General features: G+C 35.4%; 1 protein-coding gene across 1 annotated transcript in view; it reads right to left on the minus strand.

The window, feature by feature from the left end:
* Positions 1-21,332, minus strand: part of LOC149811385 (uncharacterized protein At2g33490-like) — a 99,920-nt gene that overhangs the window by 12,178 nt on the left and 66,410 nt on the right. Inside the window, exon 9 of the mRNA XM_089993328.1 lies at positions 20,776-20,829. Within this exon, the coding sequence (XP_089849454.1) occupies positions 20,776-20,829 (54 nt within the window). The remainder of the gene's footprint in view (positions 1-20,775; positions 20,830-21,332) is intronic.

The following is a 21,332-nucleotide window of genomic DNA, read 5'->3' on the forward strand; positions in this document are numbered from 1 at the left end:
CAAGATTGAAAATCAATATCAAGCATAATATGACTAAATATGTCATATCAGGCTTTTGGTGTCGGTTTAAGACCATAAAGAGCCTTTCTCAAACGAAGAGCTTTACCCTCAGGGATACTAATACCAGGTGGGACTTCCATGGATACTTTTTCAACTAGATTTTCATTAAGAAAAACATTTTTGACATCCATCTGAAAAATGGGTTATTTTCTAATGGAAGCTAAGGCTATTAATGTTCTGACAGTGGTCATATGAGTAACTGGGGCAAAAGTTTATACATAATCAATGTTATATTCTTGAGCATACCCTTTGGCCACTAATCGAGCTTTATACCTTTCAAGAGTTCCATCATTCTTGGTTTTGACTTTGTAAACTCATCGATAACCTATAGGTTTCTTACTTGGAGAAATATCTTGAATAGTCCAAGTGTTAGCCTTTTTTAATACATCCAATTTTGTTTTCATGGCTTCTACCCACTGTCTATAATTTTTGGCTTGAGAATAGGATGACGGTTCTATATATGATTATATTAATGAAATAATTGCCCTGTACGTGGGTGAAAATGATTTGTATGACAAATTTTTCAGGAGGTCTAGAAATTCTGGATGACTTGGTTGGTACTTCGGAATATTTTTCTAATGCACACGAAAGATTTGACTCTCTACGACTTGAATATTGTAGACTAACGTCCCTATGGGTTTGCTCTTCATTATCAACATTACGTTCAAAATCAGTCAAAATCACATTCAAGATCACATTCATTAGATTTTAAAGTCAAATCTATTAAAAGGAATATTCAATGACTTCCTTAGGTTTTTCAAATTCAAAAAAACTTTTTCACTAGGAAAGATAACATTTCTTGATACATATAATTTTTCATTTTGAAAATCAAAACACCTATAGCTTTTTTTTATTATCGACATAGCCTAAAAAGGCACAAGGAATCACACTGGGTGGAGAGTTTGTCATTCCTGTTGGTGAAAACAAAACACTTGCATCCAAAGACTCTTAATATAGAATAATCAGGAGATAAGTTAACAAGTTTTTCAATTGGAATATTTTTTTCAAAGAAGAAGATGACATTTGATTAATAAGATAGATAGCAGTTAGGACAGCTTCTGCACAAAATTCTTTTGCAACTTGATTTGCTATTAATAAAGTCCTAGTGATTTCCATCATGTGTCGATGTTTACGTTCGGTCAGACCATTTTGTTGTGGTGTGTGTGGACAAGATCTTTGATGTGTGATGCCATATAAGTTGATATAGTCTTTGAATTCTTTAGACAAATTATTTTCCTGAATCAGTGCGAAAAATGAAAATATCATTTTGAAAATTATTTTTATGAAATATTTGAAAGTGTGAAAAAAAACTTAGATTTATACTTAAGGAAGTAAATCTAAGTATAACTAGAAAAGTCATTGACAAAAATTATATAATATGCGTATTCACCTTTTGAAACAACTAGTGCAGGATCACAAACATCCGAATGTATTAATTCAAGTGGTCTAGAGGAAACAAAAGTTCTATTATGAAATGGTAATCTTTTCATTTTGCCAAGGATACAATCTTTACAAGTAAAACTTTCGTAATTACAAAATTTTCCTAAAAATGTTTGATTTTAGACATATGAGAATGACCAAGTCTTTTGTGCCACAAATCCAACTCTAGTTTCTGAACATTATAACATAAAGCATTCTTAGGCAATTTCAAAAAATCCATGTAACAGAGTCCTTCTCTATAGCCTTCCCCAATCAGCTTCCCTGACTGGTGATCTTGTACCCAACAACCATGAGAAGAGAAGGAGATATTACACTCATAATTAGATATTTAAGAAACAGATAAAAGGTTTAAATTTAGTTTAAAAATATATCTAACTTCTGGGATAAAAAATTTCTTTGTTTTATGAAGTTTTTCAAAATTTCTTATTCCTTCTGTTTCAAGAGAAGTACCATCAACTGTAAAAACTTTTGACACACTTGAGTTATTTTTAAGACATTCAGATAAGCTATTGGCATTTGGGGTCATATGAAAAGAAGCACCAGAGTCAAGAAGCCAAGGAAAGTTACCGGAATCGAAGAATGATGAAATAACTGCTCTAGTTGAAGAGGATGCACCTTTGAGAAAAGGTTGAAGGATCTCCATTAATTGAGTCATAGATACCGGTGCATCTTGATCTTTTGATTCTGATCCAATAGATGCAACTTTCTTTCTTTTTTTCTCTTCTTTTTAGCTTAGGACATTGAGGCCTATAGTGTCCTGACTCATGATAATGGTAGCAAATGACTTTTCTTTTGTCAAAATCATCATTTTGTCTACCGAAATGAGGTGGCATATAAGTGCGCACGTAGTTACCCGGTCTAGACACTGCTAGAACGAAATCATCTTCAGGTTTTGAAGTATTCTTTCTAAGTCTGTTTTCCTCCATAGTTAGTTCCTCTATGGTATCAATGATAGAGAGAACCTTTCCTTGATATAAAAGAGTTAATTTCGTCGACTCAAATTCTGATCTTAAACCGTTTATAAAATGCTAAAAATGTTTCATATTGAGTTGCTTTTGGCGAAACTCGATATCTTTGAAACAATGCCATTTTTTCTCAAGAAGAGTCAATTCCTCCCAAAGTTCGGATAATTCATTGTAATATTCCCGAATAGTTTTGTCCTTTTGAGTCATAGTCCGAACTTTGTCATGCAAATTACACACATGTATAATATCTTTAAGGAAATACATATTTCTAAGATATTTGCAAGCTTTATCGGCATGCTCAAATTTAGCAAGACTAGAGAATTTCTTAATGTCAATGCTATTTATTAACCATGACAATTTTTGTGTGCCTATCCTGTACTCTTTCTATTTTTTCTCATAAGTCTCCAATGCCTTATTCTTCTCTCCTTATGTGAGAAGTACTTCTTTGTCATTCTTAATTTTTGTGCAAATTGATTTCGGTCCCAAATCGGAACCATCCACTATGCCCCACAACCCTTTTCCCCAAATGTGGTGCTTCATGATTGAAGCCCACATCACATAGTTGGTGTCGTTTAATTTCATAGGTATGATGGCGATCTTATCATTATCATCCATCTTTTACAAGAGTGAGAAAAAAGAAAATAGATGAGAGACGAGAAAAAGTGAGAAAAAGAAAGATAAGAGAGGAGAAGAATGAGCACAATCGCAAAATTTTGTAGCCAAGTTTCCTCCAAATGATTTCTTTCTTCAAAAAAAAAGTCTCTTGAGTCATGAACAAGAGGATAAATCACTTTTTGCAAATGTCTTCAAAGAGACAAAGTGCACAAAAAGCACTAGGTGTAATGTGTGCACAAAGGCACAAGAAGAATACTTGAAATAAGTGTGCTCAAAGGCACAACACATAGAATAGATCACAAATGTACAAAGGCATAAAATGAAATAAAATGTTTATTGAATAATGAAGAGCTTTTCTCAAAAGCTTAAAGAATACAAAGGGGGTTGACCCCTATTTATAATACCAAAGAGAGAAGACATTGGAGGGGTTCCATATAGACGTTGGAGCCCCTCCAACAGTCACAACCCAACGTCTGTATGGTGGCCCCCCCAATGGCTCAAAAAGAAAAGAAAAATAAAAAGAAAAAAATTACAAACATATTCCAAGGGGAATATGCGTAAAATAGGAAATGATAGTTTTACCCTTATAGGGTATTACAAGAAATATATACATATATATAATACATTTTAACATCTCCCCTCAAACTTACGGTGTGATGACCGAAAGTTGGACAAGAAAAAAATTAAATCTAGAAGAACAGAGCAAGGTTGCCAAACTAGGAAGCGGAAGCGGGAAACGATACAGAAAGCGGAAGCGAGAAGCGATGAATTTTAAAATATATAGGAAGCGGGAAGCGAAGAATACAACAACAACAACTACGCCTTCATCCCAAAACAATTGGGGTCGGCGATATGAACCAAAAAAGAAAATCATTCTGGGTCTTCCACATGAATCCTTCTCCTCCAATCATTTCTATCTAATGCCATGTCCTCGATGAGGTTCAAAGCAATCATATCATTTCCTATCATCTCCATCCATGTCTTCCTAGGTTTATCCCGACCTCTTTTAACTAATATATTTTCCCATTTCTCCATCCTTCTAACCGGAGCATCATTAGGCCTTCGCCGAATATGTCCAAACCACCGTAAACGATTCTCTCTCATCTTATTTTCAATGGGTGCAACGCCTACCTTCTTACATATCTCCTTGTTCTGAATCTTATCTTTTATTGTATTTCCACACATCCATCTAAGCATATGCATCTCTGCTACACTCATATTTTATGAATTGAATGAAAATCAAAATGAAACACAAATAAAAGTGACAAATATTAAATTTCATGTTTTTTTAGTGTAAGAATTAAATGTTTAACCAAATCTAAAAATGATGACTACCAATTTAGAGAAAGTACATGGAAGTCAGTGAGAAGAGTGAGAGAAAACACATAAAAAACAAGAAAAGTTGAGTAAGAGAACATATAAGAAGAATAGATGAGGCGTGTGAAAAGCATAGGAGAAGCATGGGGAATCGAGGTTCTCATCAAGTTTCGGAAGAGAGGAGTATCACGCTTCCGAAGCGAGTTTCCAGGAAGCAAGCTTCCCACCTATCTAAGAAGCTTCCGGTAACTCTGGAACAGAGTGCTTTAGTGAAAAAATCTGTCAGTTACTATTCTGATGTCACATAAGGTAGATCAATGATATTCTTTAGATATTCTTCTCTAACATAATGGCAGTCCATCTCGATATGCTTCGTAAGTTCATGAAAAGTGTTATTTTTGTAATATAAATTGCACTTTTATTGTCACAGCATAGCTTTGCAGGTCCTTGGACACGAACTCACATATCTTTCAATAACTACCGAATCCAAACAATTTCCATGGTTGTAGTTGTCATGGTTCAGTACCTAGCCTCCATAGAAGACATGGACACCTTTTGTTGTTTTTTGTATCTCCAAGACACCAAAGATTTACCTAAAAAATATACAAAAATCAATAGTAGAGTGACGGTTATTTGGGTCTCCTTCCCAATCAGAGTCAGTATAAGCAATTAAATTTAACTCAGAAGATAAAGATAGAAATACTCCCTTATTTACAGACCCCTTCGCATATCTGATAATTCGAAAAATGGCACTCATACGAACTGATGTAGGGGCATCGAGTTGCCTGTAAGGAGTAGGATCTTCTAGAATAATCCCATCATCAATCTTCATCTTTGATCCTATTACTTCAGGAGTTCTAGAAATTTTGTCATATGTAGTTCTTGACCTATCAATGACCTCATAAGCAAGTTTAGTCTGAGACAAAAATAACTCCTATGAGAATAAGCAACTTCAATGCTCAAAAAATATGTCAAAAATTCTAAATCTGACATTTCAAATTTTGCTTTTAATGTATATTTAATACTCTTAATTCCTTTGATATCATCACCTGTAATCAACATATAATAGCAAGATCACAATTCCGGCATCAGAGTTCTTGACAAACAAAGCAGTGTCAGTATAACAAGAGGTAAATCCATTTTCTTCTATTAAATTGTTAAAACGATCATAACAAGCCTTGGGAGCTTGTATTAGTCTATAGAGGGCTTTTCGTAGGCGAAGGACTTTACCTTTAAAAACATTCCTTCCTGGAAGAGCATCCATGTAAACTTTTTTGTTTAGATCACCATTTAAAAAAATATTTTTGACATCCATTTGATACATGTTCCGTTTTTTAATAGAAGCAATTATAATAAGGCACCTAACAGTAATCATGCATGCAACGGGGGCAAAGGTTTCATCGTAGTCTATTCCATATTCTTAACTATACCCTTTGGCAACTAAGACGGGCTTTATATCTTTCAAGAGATCCATCAATCTAGGTCTTGACTTTAAAAACCCATCTACATCTTATTGTCTTCTTACCATTGAGAAGAACTTGGAATTCCCAAGTTTTAGCTTTTCTAAGGGCTCTAAGTTCATTATCCATGACTCCGCTCCATTCGATAATTTTTTTTGGCTTCTTCAAAGTTTTTGGGTTCTACATACGAATGGATAGCACTAAGACATGCTCTAGATTTAGGTGAAAAGGATTCATAAGATATAAATTTAGAATGCATTCTTCTAACTCTTTTGGTTCTTCTAAGATTTAGGTTATTTGTGGAAGAAGGCTCACTAGATTCACTATATTTTTCAATTGCACTTTTAAAGGTATTTTTACCTCTATGTGTGTAGGTGATAGGATCACTAGAGGTTCTTTCTTGGATGAGTTGATTAATAGATTGATAAGAGTTGTTATTTTCTTCTATATTCTCATTATCACTAAGATCATTATATGTTAATTCATCATTGATAAAAATATTCTCATTTCTAGATAACAACTCAAACAAAAATGAACAGTCCACATTTTCTTTATGAGATTCACATTCTTCAAAACCACTAACATTTTTAAAAAAAAGTTACATTCCTAGAAACATATAATTTATCATTTTTAATATCATAGCACCTAAATCCCTTTTGTGTTTCCGAATATCCAAGAAATGCACACGGAATGACTTTAGGTGAAAGTTTATCATTTTTGTCAGTAAGAACAAAACATTTACATCTAAAAATTCTTAGCCTATTATAATCGGGTTTCTTTTGATACATAATTGCAAAAGGTGATATTTTATTCAAATTTTTTTAAGAAAAACGATTTATAAGATAGATGGATGCAAGATCCGCCTTGGCCCAAAATCTTTTAAGATTTTTTCGAGAAATAAGTAAAGTTCTAGTGGTTTCAACAATATGTCTATGTTTTCTTTCGGATAAGTCATTTTGTTGGGGTAGATTTGGGACATGATTTTTGATGAATAATTTCATTAGTTTCAAGATAATTTTTGAAATCATTTGAAAGATATTCTCCTCCGAAATCGGTTTTAACAATCTTTATCTTATCATTAAATTGATTTTTTTATCATCATGTGTCAAAAAAACTTCCTGAATGCACAATTTTAAAAGGTTTGATTGTAAACATAGTTCTTTGTCCAAAATGTAAGTTTCTCATTTTTCTAAGAATGAAATCATTACAAGTGAAATCATCTTTACATAGATTTTTAATGAAATATAAATAAGAAAGCTTGACAATATTGGGATGCCCAAGTCGCTTATGTTAAACATTTATATCTTTATGTTGGGCAATGTTATAAAAAGAGTGTTTTGAAATTTAGAGAAATTCCATGTAGTAAAGATCTTCTTTCCTAGAGTCTTCCCCCAATTAACTTTCTGGATTGGCGATCCTGTTAAAATATATGTAATCTATATATTTATATATATATATATATATATAAATATATTTATCATACACTACCCGATAAGGGGTAGTTCTGTAAACTCGCCCAATAGGGGCATTGTAGACTTCTTCTTTTTCTTCTTTTTTCCTTTTTTTCTTTTCCTATTTTTTCTTATTTCTTTTTTTGTTTTTTTGTACCTTTTGTGCATTAAATGCACAGCCATTGGGGGCCCCAACAAAGAGTCGTTGGGCCCCCAACGGTCACAATTGTGACCGTTGGGAGCCCAACGACTCCTTGTTGTGACTCCCAATGGTCCCTCTCTCTTTCTTTTCTCTAACTCTCCCTCACTCCTCTCTTGCCTATAAATAAGTGGGGTCTCCCCCTTTGTAAGTGTGGCTTCTTCAAGCCCTTTAGTGCCTTTATAAGATTTTATGCTTTCTAGCCATTATTGGCTTTTGTGTATGTCCTCTTTTGGACTTGTTCTTTGATTTCTATGTGTGAATGTCCATTGTAGGACATACATTTCTTTTTCGCATATTTCATTACATGGTATCAGAGCCTTGGTTGTGCTCTTGATTTGTCCTCCATTCTTGATTATATGATGGAAGGAGAACAAAAGATTGATCTCTCCTTCAAGCTTAATGGTACTAACTACATGATGTGGGTCGCCGCCATGGAGAACAACCTCAAAGGTAAAAAGCTTTGGGGATATGTTATGGGCACCATTAGGGAACCTCAACTTCAACTTACGAAAATGGATGGTGATCAAGAAAAAGCTCTAGAAGGAAATGCTCGCATGAAGGCTATTGAAGATCACCAATCCAAGGTAGAAGATTGGGAAAGTAAGCATGCAAAAATTCTTGCATGGTTCATGAATAACGTGGAGCTAAAGATTTGCGCCAACATTGCTAAATTCCGCCTAGCAAATGAAGCATGGTTCTTTATGAAAGGTATGTATACCCAAAAAGACCTTGCTCGTCAATTCTTTATCCAAGAAAAAATCCGTACCATTAAGCAAGGTGAAATGAGTGTAAGAGATTACTATACCACTCTTGGACCTTTATGGGATGAGCTATCCCTTCTTGAACCCAAATGGATATCTAGTGAAGATGTGGAAATGCAAAGAGAACAAATGGAAAAAGAACACTTTTTCCAATTTTTACATGGGTTTAGGCCCGAATATGAACAAGTTAGGTCCTCCCTTCTTCATAGATCAAAACTGCTTCCATTGGAAGATGTCATAGCCAAAATATGCCAAGAAGAAACACGTCTTGGCATGATTAAAAGAGGAGATGAAGTTCTTGTCGTGTCTAAACCCGGCAATCATATGAAAGCTTATAAGCCTCCACACTTTCGGAGGCAAAATAACTATAATGGCAATTATAAGAAAGCCATTTGCCATCATTGTCAAGAACCGGGTCATATAAGACCTAATTGTCCAAAGATAAATGAACCTCCAAAAGGTAAAGTTGCTATTATTGAAGAAATCCCACAAAAGAAGGAGCCAATGAAAGGGAAAGAGTCATTTTCCCTTTCTCAACTATCTGAAGCACTTCAAATTCTACTCAAATCGTCGTCAACTTCGGGAGCCGCCATTGCCTCTTCTTCTCCTCCAAGTACGCCTTCTTGGATTCTTGATTCTGGAGCATCTTTTCATATGACCCCTATTGAAAATGGACTATCCAATGTATGTAGCAACTCCAAAAATGCTTTTGTTTTCACCGTCGATAGTACCTCTTTACAAGTTAAAAGTTTTGGAACCTTAGACTTTTCAAAAGATTTTTTTGTGCCAAATGTAAGAGTAGTACCTCAACTTAATTTAAATCTTTTATCTGTCTCTCAAATATATGATCATGGATGTGAAATCTCCTTCTCAACCAAGGATTGCTCTATACAGGATCTTCAGTCCGGGAAGCGGATTAGGCAAGGCCATAGGAGAAGAGATCTCTACTACATGAACAATTTGAAATTTCCCACTAACTCATTTTGTAATCATGTCCAAGATAAAAATATTGAAACTTGGCATCAAAGCCTTGGACATCCAAGCTTCTAAAAAATGTACTCTTTTCCTTTTGGAAAGAAATTTTGTAACGAGAAACATTTTGTTTGCAAGAGTTGTATTTTTGGAAAAATGAAATCCACCCATTTTCCAAAGAGAGCATTTATGTCCAAAAGACCCTTTGAATTAGTCCATTCGGATGTTTGGGGTCCTTCTCTGGTCATATCAAAAGTAGGATACTCATATTATGTTACTTTCATTGATGATTTCACTCGATATGTGTTGATCTATTTTCTCAATCTAAAATCCGAAGTTTTTAATTTCTTTAAAAAATTTCATATGATTGTCAAAAATCAATTTTCAACTAATATCTCCATTCTTCGATCCGATTCCGGTGGAGAATATCTATCAAATGAATTTCAAGAATACTTGGAAACCAATGGCATTTGTCATCAAAGGTCATGTCCTAGGACTCCCCAACAAAACGGTTTAGCCGAAAGAAAGCATAGACACATCTTGGAAACCACTAGGAATCTTCTCATTTCCAAAGAAATTCCAAAATGTTATTGGGCCGAAGCTGCCTTAACTTCCACTTATTTGATAAATAGAATGATATCCTCATCTCTACAAAATATATCTCCATATGAAAAACTCTTTGAAAGAACACCCGATTTTAATAGATTAAGAATTTTTTGGTGTAAGTGTTTTGTCCTTACACATAAAAGAGATAAGTTATCTCCCAAAGCTATCGAATGTGTGCTTTTAGGATACGGAGAAAATCAAAAAGGTTTTAGGTGCTTCGACCCCAAAAGCAACAAACTATATGTATCCAAAGATGTTACCTTTTTAGAAAATGAGAACGACTTTGAGAAAAATAAAGATATTGATGAAAGCGAATATGCTTTCTTATTTGATCTTCTCTCTCAAGAAGATGTGACTCCTCACGAAGAGGATGTTCCTAATGATTTAGAGGATACTCCTCTTAGTAATGTTGAAAATGGAAGTAACGATTTTGAAAATAGGTCAATTCAAACCTATGCTAGGCGTGGTCAAGAAACTCCCATAAGCGCTTTAGAAAAATATTCTCAAAATTCCAACATAGAAGAAACCTCTTTAAGGAGATCTAGCCGAATCTCCAATCCTCCTAATAGGTTTGTTTTCTATGAGTCCCTAACACCTAAATATAGGGCATGCCTAATTGCATTACACTCTTATCATGAACCATCACACTATAATGAAGCCAAAAATATTCCTCAATGGGTTGAAGCCATGAAACTAGAACTTAGTGCCCTTGAAAAGGCTAAAACTTGGGAAATAACTTCATTGCCCACTGGAAAGAAGTCTATTGGATGTAGATGGGTCTTCAAAATTAAAACTAAAAGTGATGGGTCATTAGAACGTTATAAAGCTAGGTTGGTAGCCAAAGGATATGCTCAAGAGTACAGAATAGACTATGAAGAAACCTTCGCTCTCGTAGCTAGAATGACTAGTGTTAGGACTCTTATTGCGGTTGCATCCGTTAAAAAATGGCCTATCTATCAATTGGATGTTAAGAACGCATTTCTTAATGGCGAGCTAAGTGAAGAGGTTTATATGGATCTTCCACCAGGAGTATCTATTGGTGAAAATAAAATTCTTAAACTAAAAAAGGCACTATATGGGTTAAAACAAGCTCCAAAGGCTTTGCATGAAAGATTTAGCAATGTAATGACTAGCTTAAATTTTCGTTCATGTTATACTGACACTGCGTTATTTGTGAAAAGTGCAGGGTCCTCTGTAGTTATTCTACTACTATATGTTGATGATATGATCATCACTGGAAGTGATGAGCAAAGAATCCGTGATATTAAGAAAATTTTAAAAGAAAATTTTGACATGTCTGACCTTGGTTTCTTAAGATATTTTCTAGGTATTGAAGTTGCATATTCTCCCCGAGGGTATATTCTCTCTCAGATGAAACTTGTTGCTGACATTTGTTCCAAGTCTGGAATTTCGGATGATAAGAAGACAAAAACCCCTGAGGTTATCAATGCAAAGCTAAGGCTGGAAGATGGGACACTTCTCGAGAATCCTACTCCCTACCATCAACTCGTTGGGTCTCTGACATAGTTATCCATCACTCGGTCAGACATAGCTCATTCAGTTCACTCCGTCAGTCAGTTTCAACATGCACCTACAACTATGCATATGAGTGCAATCTTAAGGATTGTCAGATATATTAAAAACACCATAACTAAGGGAGTTTTTCTTTCCTCTTCATCATCCCTTGATTTAATTGCTTATACAGATGCTGATTGGGGAGGAAATCCCAATGATAGAGTCTCAACCACTGGTTTTTGTATTTTCTTAGGTGACTCTATGATTTCTTGGAGATGCAAGAAGCAGCATAAAGTGTCATTACCCTCAACTGAAGCAGAATATCGTGCAATGGCCACTACAACCATGGAGCTTGTGTGGCTTAGAAGTCTCCTCTGTGATATGGGCATCGTCATCTCAATTCCTTCGAAGATGTGTTGCGATAACAAGAGTGCTATCTATATTACAAGCAACCACACCTTCCATGAGCGTACTAAACACATTGAGATGGATTGCCACTATGTTCGAGATGAATACCTAAAAGGAACCATAGCACTGCCCTACGTCACATCCGAGTACCGGTTGGCGGACTTCTTCACCAAAGCTCTTGCTGCTCCTCGTTTCATGTTTCTTCTCAACAAGCTTTCTGTTGTATCCCCGTAAAGCTTGAGGGAGGGTGTTAAAATATATGTAATCTATATATTTATATATATTTATATATATATATATATATCTATATATATAAATATATTTATCATACACTACCCGATAAGGGGTAGTTCTGTAAACTCGCCCAATAGGGACATTGTAGACTTCTTCTTTTTCTTCTTTTTTCCTTTTTTTCTTTTCCTATTTTTTCTTATTTCTTTTTTTGTTTTTTTGTACCTTTTGTGCATTAAATGCACAGCCATTGGGGGGCCCAACAAAGAGTCATTGGGCCCCCAATGGTCACAATTGTGACAGTTGGGAGCCCAACGACTCCTTGTTGGGACTCCCAATGGTCCCTCTCTCTTTCTTTTCTCTAACTCTCCCTCACTCCTCTCTTGCCTATAAATAAGTGGGGTATCCCCCTTTGTAAGTGTGGCTTCTTCAAGCCCTTTAGTGCCTTTATAAGATTTTATGCTTTCTAGCCATTATTGGCTTTTGTGTATGTCCTCTTTTGGACTTGTTCTTTGATTTCTATGTGTGAATGTCCATTGTAGGACATACATTTCTTTTCCGCATATTTCATTACAGATCCTGTATCCAACATTTATTTGATAAGAATTTAATATCACACCCATGGTCCGATAGTTGAGAGACCGAAAGCAAATTTAAATTTAACTTAGGTATAAATCTAATTTTAAGAATAGAAAAACTTTGACTTTCAAAATTTTCAAATCCTTTAATTTCAAGAGAAGCACCATTGGCGGTTGAGACAAAAGAAGGAGATGAGTTTTTTGTGTATTCGGAAAGAGCAAAAATATTTTGAGTTATATGAAAGGAGGCACCCGAATCTAAAAGCCAAGAAATTTTATCGCGAGGAGAGAAGGTAGACATGGCGTTCCTGAAAATAGATCCCTTGAAAAGAGATTGGAGAACTTTCATGATTTGATTCAATGATAGAGATCCATTGTTGGATGTGAATGGTCCTTCCTCTTTATGTGATTGAAATGTTGTGGACATGGCCACCATTTTCTTCTATTTTGGACAAACGGGTTTAATGTGACCCAGTTCTTTGCAAAAATGACATAATCTTACTATAATCTCTTTCTTGGTACCTTCTATTTTGGACATCATCTTCTCTTGCTCCTTGATTTTGAGACCTGTTAAAATGCAGATGTTTATATATCTTCAAGTTGTTCCCCAGTCTAGACACCGCATAGGCTCCTTCATTTTCATCTTTATTTGGAGGCATAGCAAAAACATTTGAATTTGTTTTACCCATTCCCAATCGAGTTTCTCCTCCACTTAGTTTGGTGAGAACATCTTCAAGACGTGGAGAAGTGAAAGAGGACAAGAGGGAAGATCTTATTTATTCGAATTCGGGTTTAAGCCTATTTAAAAAGTTAAAAAACTTATCTTCTTTCAATTGTTTGTATCTAAGCTCAATCGCTTCCCCACTCCATTTTGGTTCAAGCATAGCAAGCTTATCACAAATGGATGATAATTCGGCAAAATATTCTTTAATGGTTAATTCACCTTGTTGAAGGGTCAAAGCCCTTTTTTGGAGATAGTACTTGTGGGATAAATTTCTTGAGGTATATCCTCTCAAGATATTCCCAAACTCGAGGCACCTTTTTGAATTTCAAAATATTTGCATGAATTCTAGTCTCGACCAAAGAGAAAATCCATGAGAAAATTTTATAATTTTTCATCTCTCATTCTTCATGCTTTTTGCTACATTCTTCAAATGCTTTTGTTTTTTCCTCTCCATCAAGAACTTTTATTTCTCCCTTTTTCACTATAGTGATTTTTGGTTCGGGCTCCGGGATCATACCTTGGATGTAACCCCAAAGTCAATTTCCCTTTATGTGAGCTTTCATATTACCGGCCCAAAGATGATAGTTTGACCCATTGAGTTTGAAACCAAGGGAAAAGTGAGAATCTTTTTCCGCCATTGGGAAGCTTACGAGAGAAATGACAAGACTTCAAGAATAGAAGCACTTACCACAACGAGTCATTTAAGCTCATTTGATGTGGTGTGTCGCACTAAAAGTGGATTGTAAGAGCTTTTCACGCCAAAATGCAAGAATGAAGTATTAGCACGCTATTCGAGGCAACCACCAGGATGAGGCAATACACAATTTATTCTTTTAGAGACCAAGCGCTGATACCATGTAAAAATGTCTTCCACAAGACAGTGCACAAAAAGCACTAGGTGTAATGTGTACACAAAGGCGCAAGAAGAATACTTGAAATAAGTGTGCTCAAAGACATAACACATAAAATAGATCACAAATGCAAAAAGGCATGAAATGAAATAAAATGTTTATTGAATAATGAAGAGCTTTTCTCAAAAGCTTAAAGAATATAAAGGGGGTTGACCCCTATTTATAATACCAAAGAGAGGAGACCTTGGAGGTGCTCCATATAGACATTGGAGCCCCTCCAATGGTCACAATTGTGACCGTTGGAGGGGCCCAACGTCTATATGGTGGGCCGCCCAATGGCTCAACAACATATTCCAAAGGAAATATGCGTAAAATAGGAAATAACAATTTTACCCTTATAGGGTATTACAAGAAATATATATATATATATATATATATAATACATTTTAACAAACTTCCTCTAAATGCTTTCCTTTAAAAAAAAGTCTCTTGAGTCACGAACAAGAGAATAAATCACTTTTTGCAAAGGAGGCATGGAAAACAAGGTGAGAATCTTAAAGATCCAAAGGTCTTCGAGGCTTTGATATCATGTAATGAAATGATGATCCTCCATAAAGCACGAGAAATCTTCAAAAGAGTGTCTATTAGAGACACTTCAAGCATAACCCATAAAAGGGTAAAAATGAAAGAACACACTAAAATAAATAAATCTTTATTTCTTCATGAGAGGGGATTGTAAAAGTATCTTCAACAAGATACTTTAGTCGATAACACAACAACCTTAAGAATAAATGTGTGAACATACACACCCAAGAACACTTGTGCACAACAAACACAACACACCGAATCACAAATGTGCACTTGCACCCATAAGTTTCATAAACACTAAAGAGGTTGGGCTATAATCCCAAATCCCTTGAGAAAATACAAGAGGAGCTGCCCATATAAATAGGGCTTGGAGGAGGCCTTGGGAGGGGCTCCACATAGTCGTTGGAGCCCCTCCAACGGTCACATTTGTGACCGTTGGAGGGGTCCAACGACTAGTGGGTTGGGCCCCTCCCAATGCATGTACAATGCATTAAATGCAAAAAACAAAAATACAAAAAGAAAAAGAAAAAAGAAAATACAAAAAAAACATATTCTTGAAAAAGAATGTGTAAAATTCCTAAACTACCCTTACTATGACTATATATATTTTATATATATAATTGGTAAATACATATACATATATTATATATATGTATATGTATTACCTTATATATATAAAATATATATACGAAATTACAAGTTTGATTACATAATTTAACACCCCCCCTCAAACTTAGGGCAAGATGACCGATAGTTTGCCAAGAAGGAAGTTGAACCGCGGAGCGCACAGGGCTTTAGTAAAGAAATCGGCCAACTGATATTCGGACGTGACATAAGGAAGGTCGATAACTCCTCGGAGATATGCTTCACGAACATAGTGACAGTCCATTTCGATGTGTTTTGTCCGCTCATGAAAGGTGTGGTTCTTTGCAATGTAGATTGCACTTTTGTTGTCGCAGCATAGCTTGGTGGGTCCTTCAATTTTGATCCCCATGTCTTCTAGCAGTTGGTGAATCCAAACAATCTCCATGGTAGTAGTGGCCATGGCACGATATTCAGCTTCAGTTGAGGAGAGGGACACCTTTTGTTGCTTCTTGCATCTCCACGAAATTAGTGAGTCTCCTAAAAACACACAAAAACCAGTGGTGGAGTGACGGTTATTTGGGTCACCTCCCCAATCTGAGTCAGTATAAGCAATCAATTTTAAATCAGAGGAAGAGGACAGAAAAACTCTCTTATTTAGAGTACCCTTTATGTATCTTACGACCCGTAAGACTCTTCCTTAATTAGTGTCACGTTTTTTATTCCGTTTTTTGTTTGGGTGCGGCAAAAAGACGGGGTACGAAGTACTCATGCGTCAGGTGCTTTGCAGGGAGAATCCGCTTTGCTGAAAAAGACACGGACTGGAAGCGGAGCTTGGCCGTTGCGTCAGGTTTTCCCATGAAAAAGGTCTAGGCCCGTGCGAAGACTTTTGAAGAAAGTGCCCATGGAAGAAGCTCCAAGGAGTGCTATCGCTTAACTCGTTTAAGGGAACGGCCCTTACGGGTGGGGAAGATTCGATTCCATTTATGGCACGACGTCTTGGGGTGCACTCCCCTTCACATGGAGCACCGACGGAAAAGGATGTAGGCGCATGCTGAAATTGACTTGCAGTATGGACTGCATGGGATATATCTGGTCTGGTAATACTCAGATACATCAAAGACCCTACAAGCTGTCTGTAAGGTGTAGGATCCAATAGGGGAACTCCATCATCAATTTTCATCTTTGCTCCTACTACCGCAGGAGTTTCACACAGCTTCTCATCTGTAATACCTGACTTGTCAATGATCTCAGAAGCAAGCTTAGTTTGAGATAAGAAATATCCTCGAAGAGAGTATGCCACTTCAATTCCCAAAAAATAAGTTAAAAAACCCAAGTCAGACATTTCGAATTTATCTTTTAAGATAGATTTTATACTTTTAACCCCGTTAGAATCACTCCCAGTGATGAGCATGTCATCAACATACAGAAGTAAAATAACAATCCCTGCATTGGATTTTCTAACAAATAGAGCAGTGTCAGTAAAACAAGAGGAAAAACCATTCTCAATCATAACAGAGTTAAATCTATCATACCAAGCCTTGGGAGCTTGTTTTAGGAGGAGCATAGATTGCTTTCTGAAGGCGAAGCACCTTTCCCTTAGGAGTCTTCATTCTAGGAGGAGCATCCATGTAGACTTCTTCGCTTAAATCGCCATTTAAAAAGGCATTTTTCACATCCATTTGATAGATGTTCCATTTGTTGATAGAGGCAACGGTTATAAGACATCGAACAGTGACCATACGAGCTACAGGGGCAAAAGTTTCTTCATAGTCAATACCATATTCTTGACTATATCCTTTTGCAACCAAGCGAGCTTTATACCTTTCAAGGGATCCATCACTTTTAGTTTTTACTTTGAAAACCCATCTGCACCCTATTGTTTTCTTGCCTTTAGGAAGATTTTGGAATTCCCAGGTTTTGGCTCTTCTCAGAGCCTCAAGTTCATTGTCCATGGCATTAATCCATTCAGGGCATTTACGTGCTTCTTCAAAATTTCTAGGTTCTATATAAGAGTGGATGGCACTAAGGCAGGCTCTATATTTTGGTGAGAAAGAGTCATAGAAAATGAAACTAGAAGGAGGCCTTCTACTTCTCTCAGTTCTACGAGGGATCACTTCATTCTGAGAGGCACTGGAACTGGCATCATTATATCTGTCAAGAGCACTCCTAAAGTTGTTTTGATCTCTATGAGAGTAGGTGATAGGGTCTCTAGGTAATTCAATAGGTTGATGTGACGAAGGAGACAGGGAGATGTTTTCCTCGGTTTCAAGTTCATTTGGGTTATCTTGATCTGACTCATTATCACTAGTATCATCGTCCTTATTTAGTAAATCAAATAAAAAAGAGTAATCCATATTTTCATTATGGGGGTCACAACTTTCAAATCCACTAACATTTTCAAAAAAACTCACGTTCCTGGAAACATACAACTTATCACTTTTGATATCATAACAACGAAACCCCTTTTGGGTTTCAGAATAGCCAAGAAAGGCACAAGGAATGGCCTTTGGAGAAAGTTTGTCATTCTTATCAGTAAGAACAAAACACTTACACCCAAAGACCCTTAACCTGCTATAATCAGGTTCCTTATCATACAGTTTTTCAAAGGGAGAAATTTTGTTTAAATTTTTCGATGGAAGTCGGTTTATGAGATAGACAGAGGTAAGAGCTGCCTCAGCCCAAAGATTTTTTGGAATGTTTTGAGAAATGAGCAAAGTCCTAGTTGTTTCAATGATGTGCCTGTGTTTTCGTTCGGCTAACCCATTTTGTTGAGGGGTTTTTGGACATGATTTTTGGTGAAGAATTCCAAAATTTTCAAGATAACCCTTAAATTCATTTGAGAGGTATTCTCCTCCAGAGTCAGACCTAAAAATTTTAGAGGGATCACCCCTATTTATACAAGAGAAAAGGGAGTAGAGGAGATCTCTTGAAGAGCTCTCCCTTGGAGTCGTTACGACTCTAATTATAGTTGTTGGACTAGGTCCAACGATTATAAATCTAGTCAAGTTCTAATTGGAACTTGACTAGATAATTAGTTCTAGTTCAAAATGGACTAGATAAAAACAAAAAAGAAAGGAAAAGAAAATTATATATTATTATTATATTATTATATTATTATTTTATTGATATATATTATATATTACATGTTACATTTTAACACTTGGGTGTCCTAATCTTTTATGCCAAAGATCTAAATTAATCTATTTGATATGATTACAAAAAGAGTTTTTAGGTAAACATAAAGAATCCATATAATAAAGATCTCTTTTATGGCCTTACTCTATCAGCTTCCCTTACTAGAGATCCTGCACCCAACAAGCCATAAATGAGAAGAATACTTTACACTCATAATCAGAAATTTGTCATACCAAAAAAAAGATTTAAAACTAATTTTGGAATAACCCTCACATTTGAAACAAAAAAAAAATGAAATATTGTTGAGGTTTTCTATACTTTTAACTTTTAAAGAAGTACCAACAACAGTTGACACACATGAAAAATATGAATTAGTGCAATCGGATAATAGAGACTCATCATGAGTCATATGAAAATAGGCTCCCAAATCCAAAATCCAAGACTTACCAGGAAGAGAAGAGGATATGGCGACATAGGATGTAGATGGAGTGCCTTTTAATATTTGTGAGACGGCCTTCGCTAGCAATTGTTAAATCATTGAAGTTTTCTTTACAAAAATGATAAATAATCTTACCCTTGTATACTCCTTCATTATGTCCTTCTCCATTGAATTTTCTTTCAAAGTGAGGTGGCTTATAAGTTTTTACAAAATTTTCGAGTCTTGATAGACAAGAACCTCGTCATTAGACTTGTGCATTCTAAAGTATTGTTTCTTCTTGACAAATTTGAGCAAGAGCTTCACTTATAGAAGGAACAGAAGCCCTATGAAACAAAGAGGACCTAACTTGCTCAAATTCCGGTCGGAGATCATATAAAAAAGAGAAAAAGTTTTCTCTTTCAACTTGTAATTTTCTTATCTCAATAGTCAAACATTCCCATTTTAGTTCTAACATAGCTAATTCATCCCAAATAGGTGATAAGAGACCATAAAAGCTTCTTACACTCTTATCTCCTTGTTTGGTATTATGTACCTTGTCTTGAAGATAATATAGTCTAGCTATATCTTTTTGAATGAATGTGCTCTTTAAGAAGATCCATGCATCACATGCCTTTTTTTAATTTGATGATGTTGGTGGCGATCTTGAACTCCATGGTATTCATGAACCATGAGAATATTTGAGTGTTGTTAGTTTCTCAATCCTCCAACTTATTTTGATATTCTTGCAAAGCCTTCTCTTTTTCTTCTCCGAATAGAGCTTTGACTTGATCTCCTTTTCTTGTTAATTTAAGTCGGGGTTCATTAGTGGTTCCACTAACAAACCCTCAAAGTTTTTTACCTTTGACGTGGTTTTTCAGTGTGGTAGCCTACATCAAATAGCTGCTTTCGTTGAGCTTGTATGAGATGATGGAGGCATAATCTCTTTCTCCCATAATGAAGAAGACTTAAGTTTGAAGGATAAACATTTGAAGACCACCACTACAAAGAGTGCAATCCCAAGATAACTTTCAACACTTGAAGATCCCTAAGCTCTGATACCATGAAATGAAACCACAATTACAATGCCAACGAAGGGCTACACAAGTGCAGACTTACAATATGATCACTAAGGATCAAATAACAACCTTACAAAAGAGAGATAAAATCACAAAGAACACAATGAGAATAAGAGACTTTTGTATTTCACTATTATGCTTTTAAAAGCATATATAAAAAGGTTACAAAGTGCTCTATCTATAGAGGTTGAACATACACACAACCAAGGAGGAGAGGAGGCAGTCCAATGCTTCCAACGGTGAGAAATGTGACCGTTGAAGCAGTCCAACAACTAATTAGACTGCTTCTCAACAGTCATTTACAAGATTCAAAAACAAAAGAAACATAAAAATAAAAAAAGATCTAACTAAAATACTATAATGTCCCTAGTGACCGATATTTAGAAAAAGACCAAAATGCCCCTGAAATGCATATATTTATAAGAATATATAGCTATATGTATATCAGTTACATATATATATATATATATAATTATATACAAAGTATTTTAATATGGACTACTTTCAAAACCATTGAAGCAGCACCACATAGAGTTGTTGATCTAATTTCAAAATTCTTTTTCCTCTTGGTAACTAGAGTTTGAGTTTTGCCTATTGTCTGCAAGTTATTAGCTATTTCAGTTTCAATTGGCACCACAAGGTTTCATAAAAGAGGCGGTTGGTCAAGCATTCCCTTATACTCCAGGTGATCTGACAACTGTGCATTAGCCAAGCATGATATCTTCAAATGTCCAAATTCTCTTTTTCTGGATCTAGGAAGGAAAGAATTTTCATCTCCATGCTTAACAAACACAGGATAGAATATAAAGACTTTTACCTGAGTGAATTCAGTTGGCGCGATTGGAACAAAGGCGTGATCCACATGATCTAGCTGCATGACCAACCATTGAGATTAATCACTTGCAAATGCATGCAATCAGCATCAAAGCAATTAGAGAAATCAAAGCTAACAAAACATGGAACTGAATAGTATTTCAGTTTTGCCTCCTCAAAAAAAAGAATAGTATTTACGAGAGCTTTTCCAAAATCTACAAGATTGCTTCATAAAGAGTCCACATTCCACAACTGAACATTGCTATAAAATGCCAAGCAGATTATGAGAGGATGATGACTTTCAGATGTTAAAATGTATCTTATATATATATATATATATATATATATATATATATATATATATATATATATATATATATATATTACATCAATACCCGATAGGGGTATTTTTGTAATTTCGCATAATTGTTTTAGAAAACAACTATTTTCGAGTTTTGATAAAATGTAATTTTATTTTTTATTTTTTAGAATTCTTTTTTGTATTTTTTGAGGACTAAAAGGGGCTCCAACCATAGAGTCGTTGGAGCCCCCAACAGTCAC

This window comes from Nuphar pumila, chromosome 17, assembly GCF_984573655.1.
Source record: "Nuphar pumila chromosome 17, dmNupPumi1.hap1.1, whole genome shotgun sequence".
Taxonomy (NCBI): domain Eukaryota; kingdom Viridiplantae; phylum Streptophyta; class Magnoliopsida; order Nymphaeales; family Nymphaeaceae; genus Nuphar; species Nuphar pumila.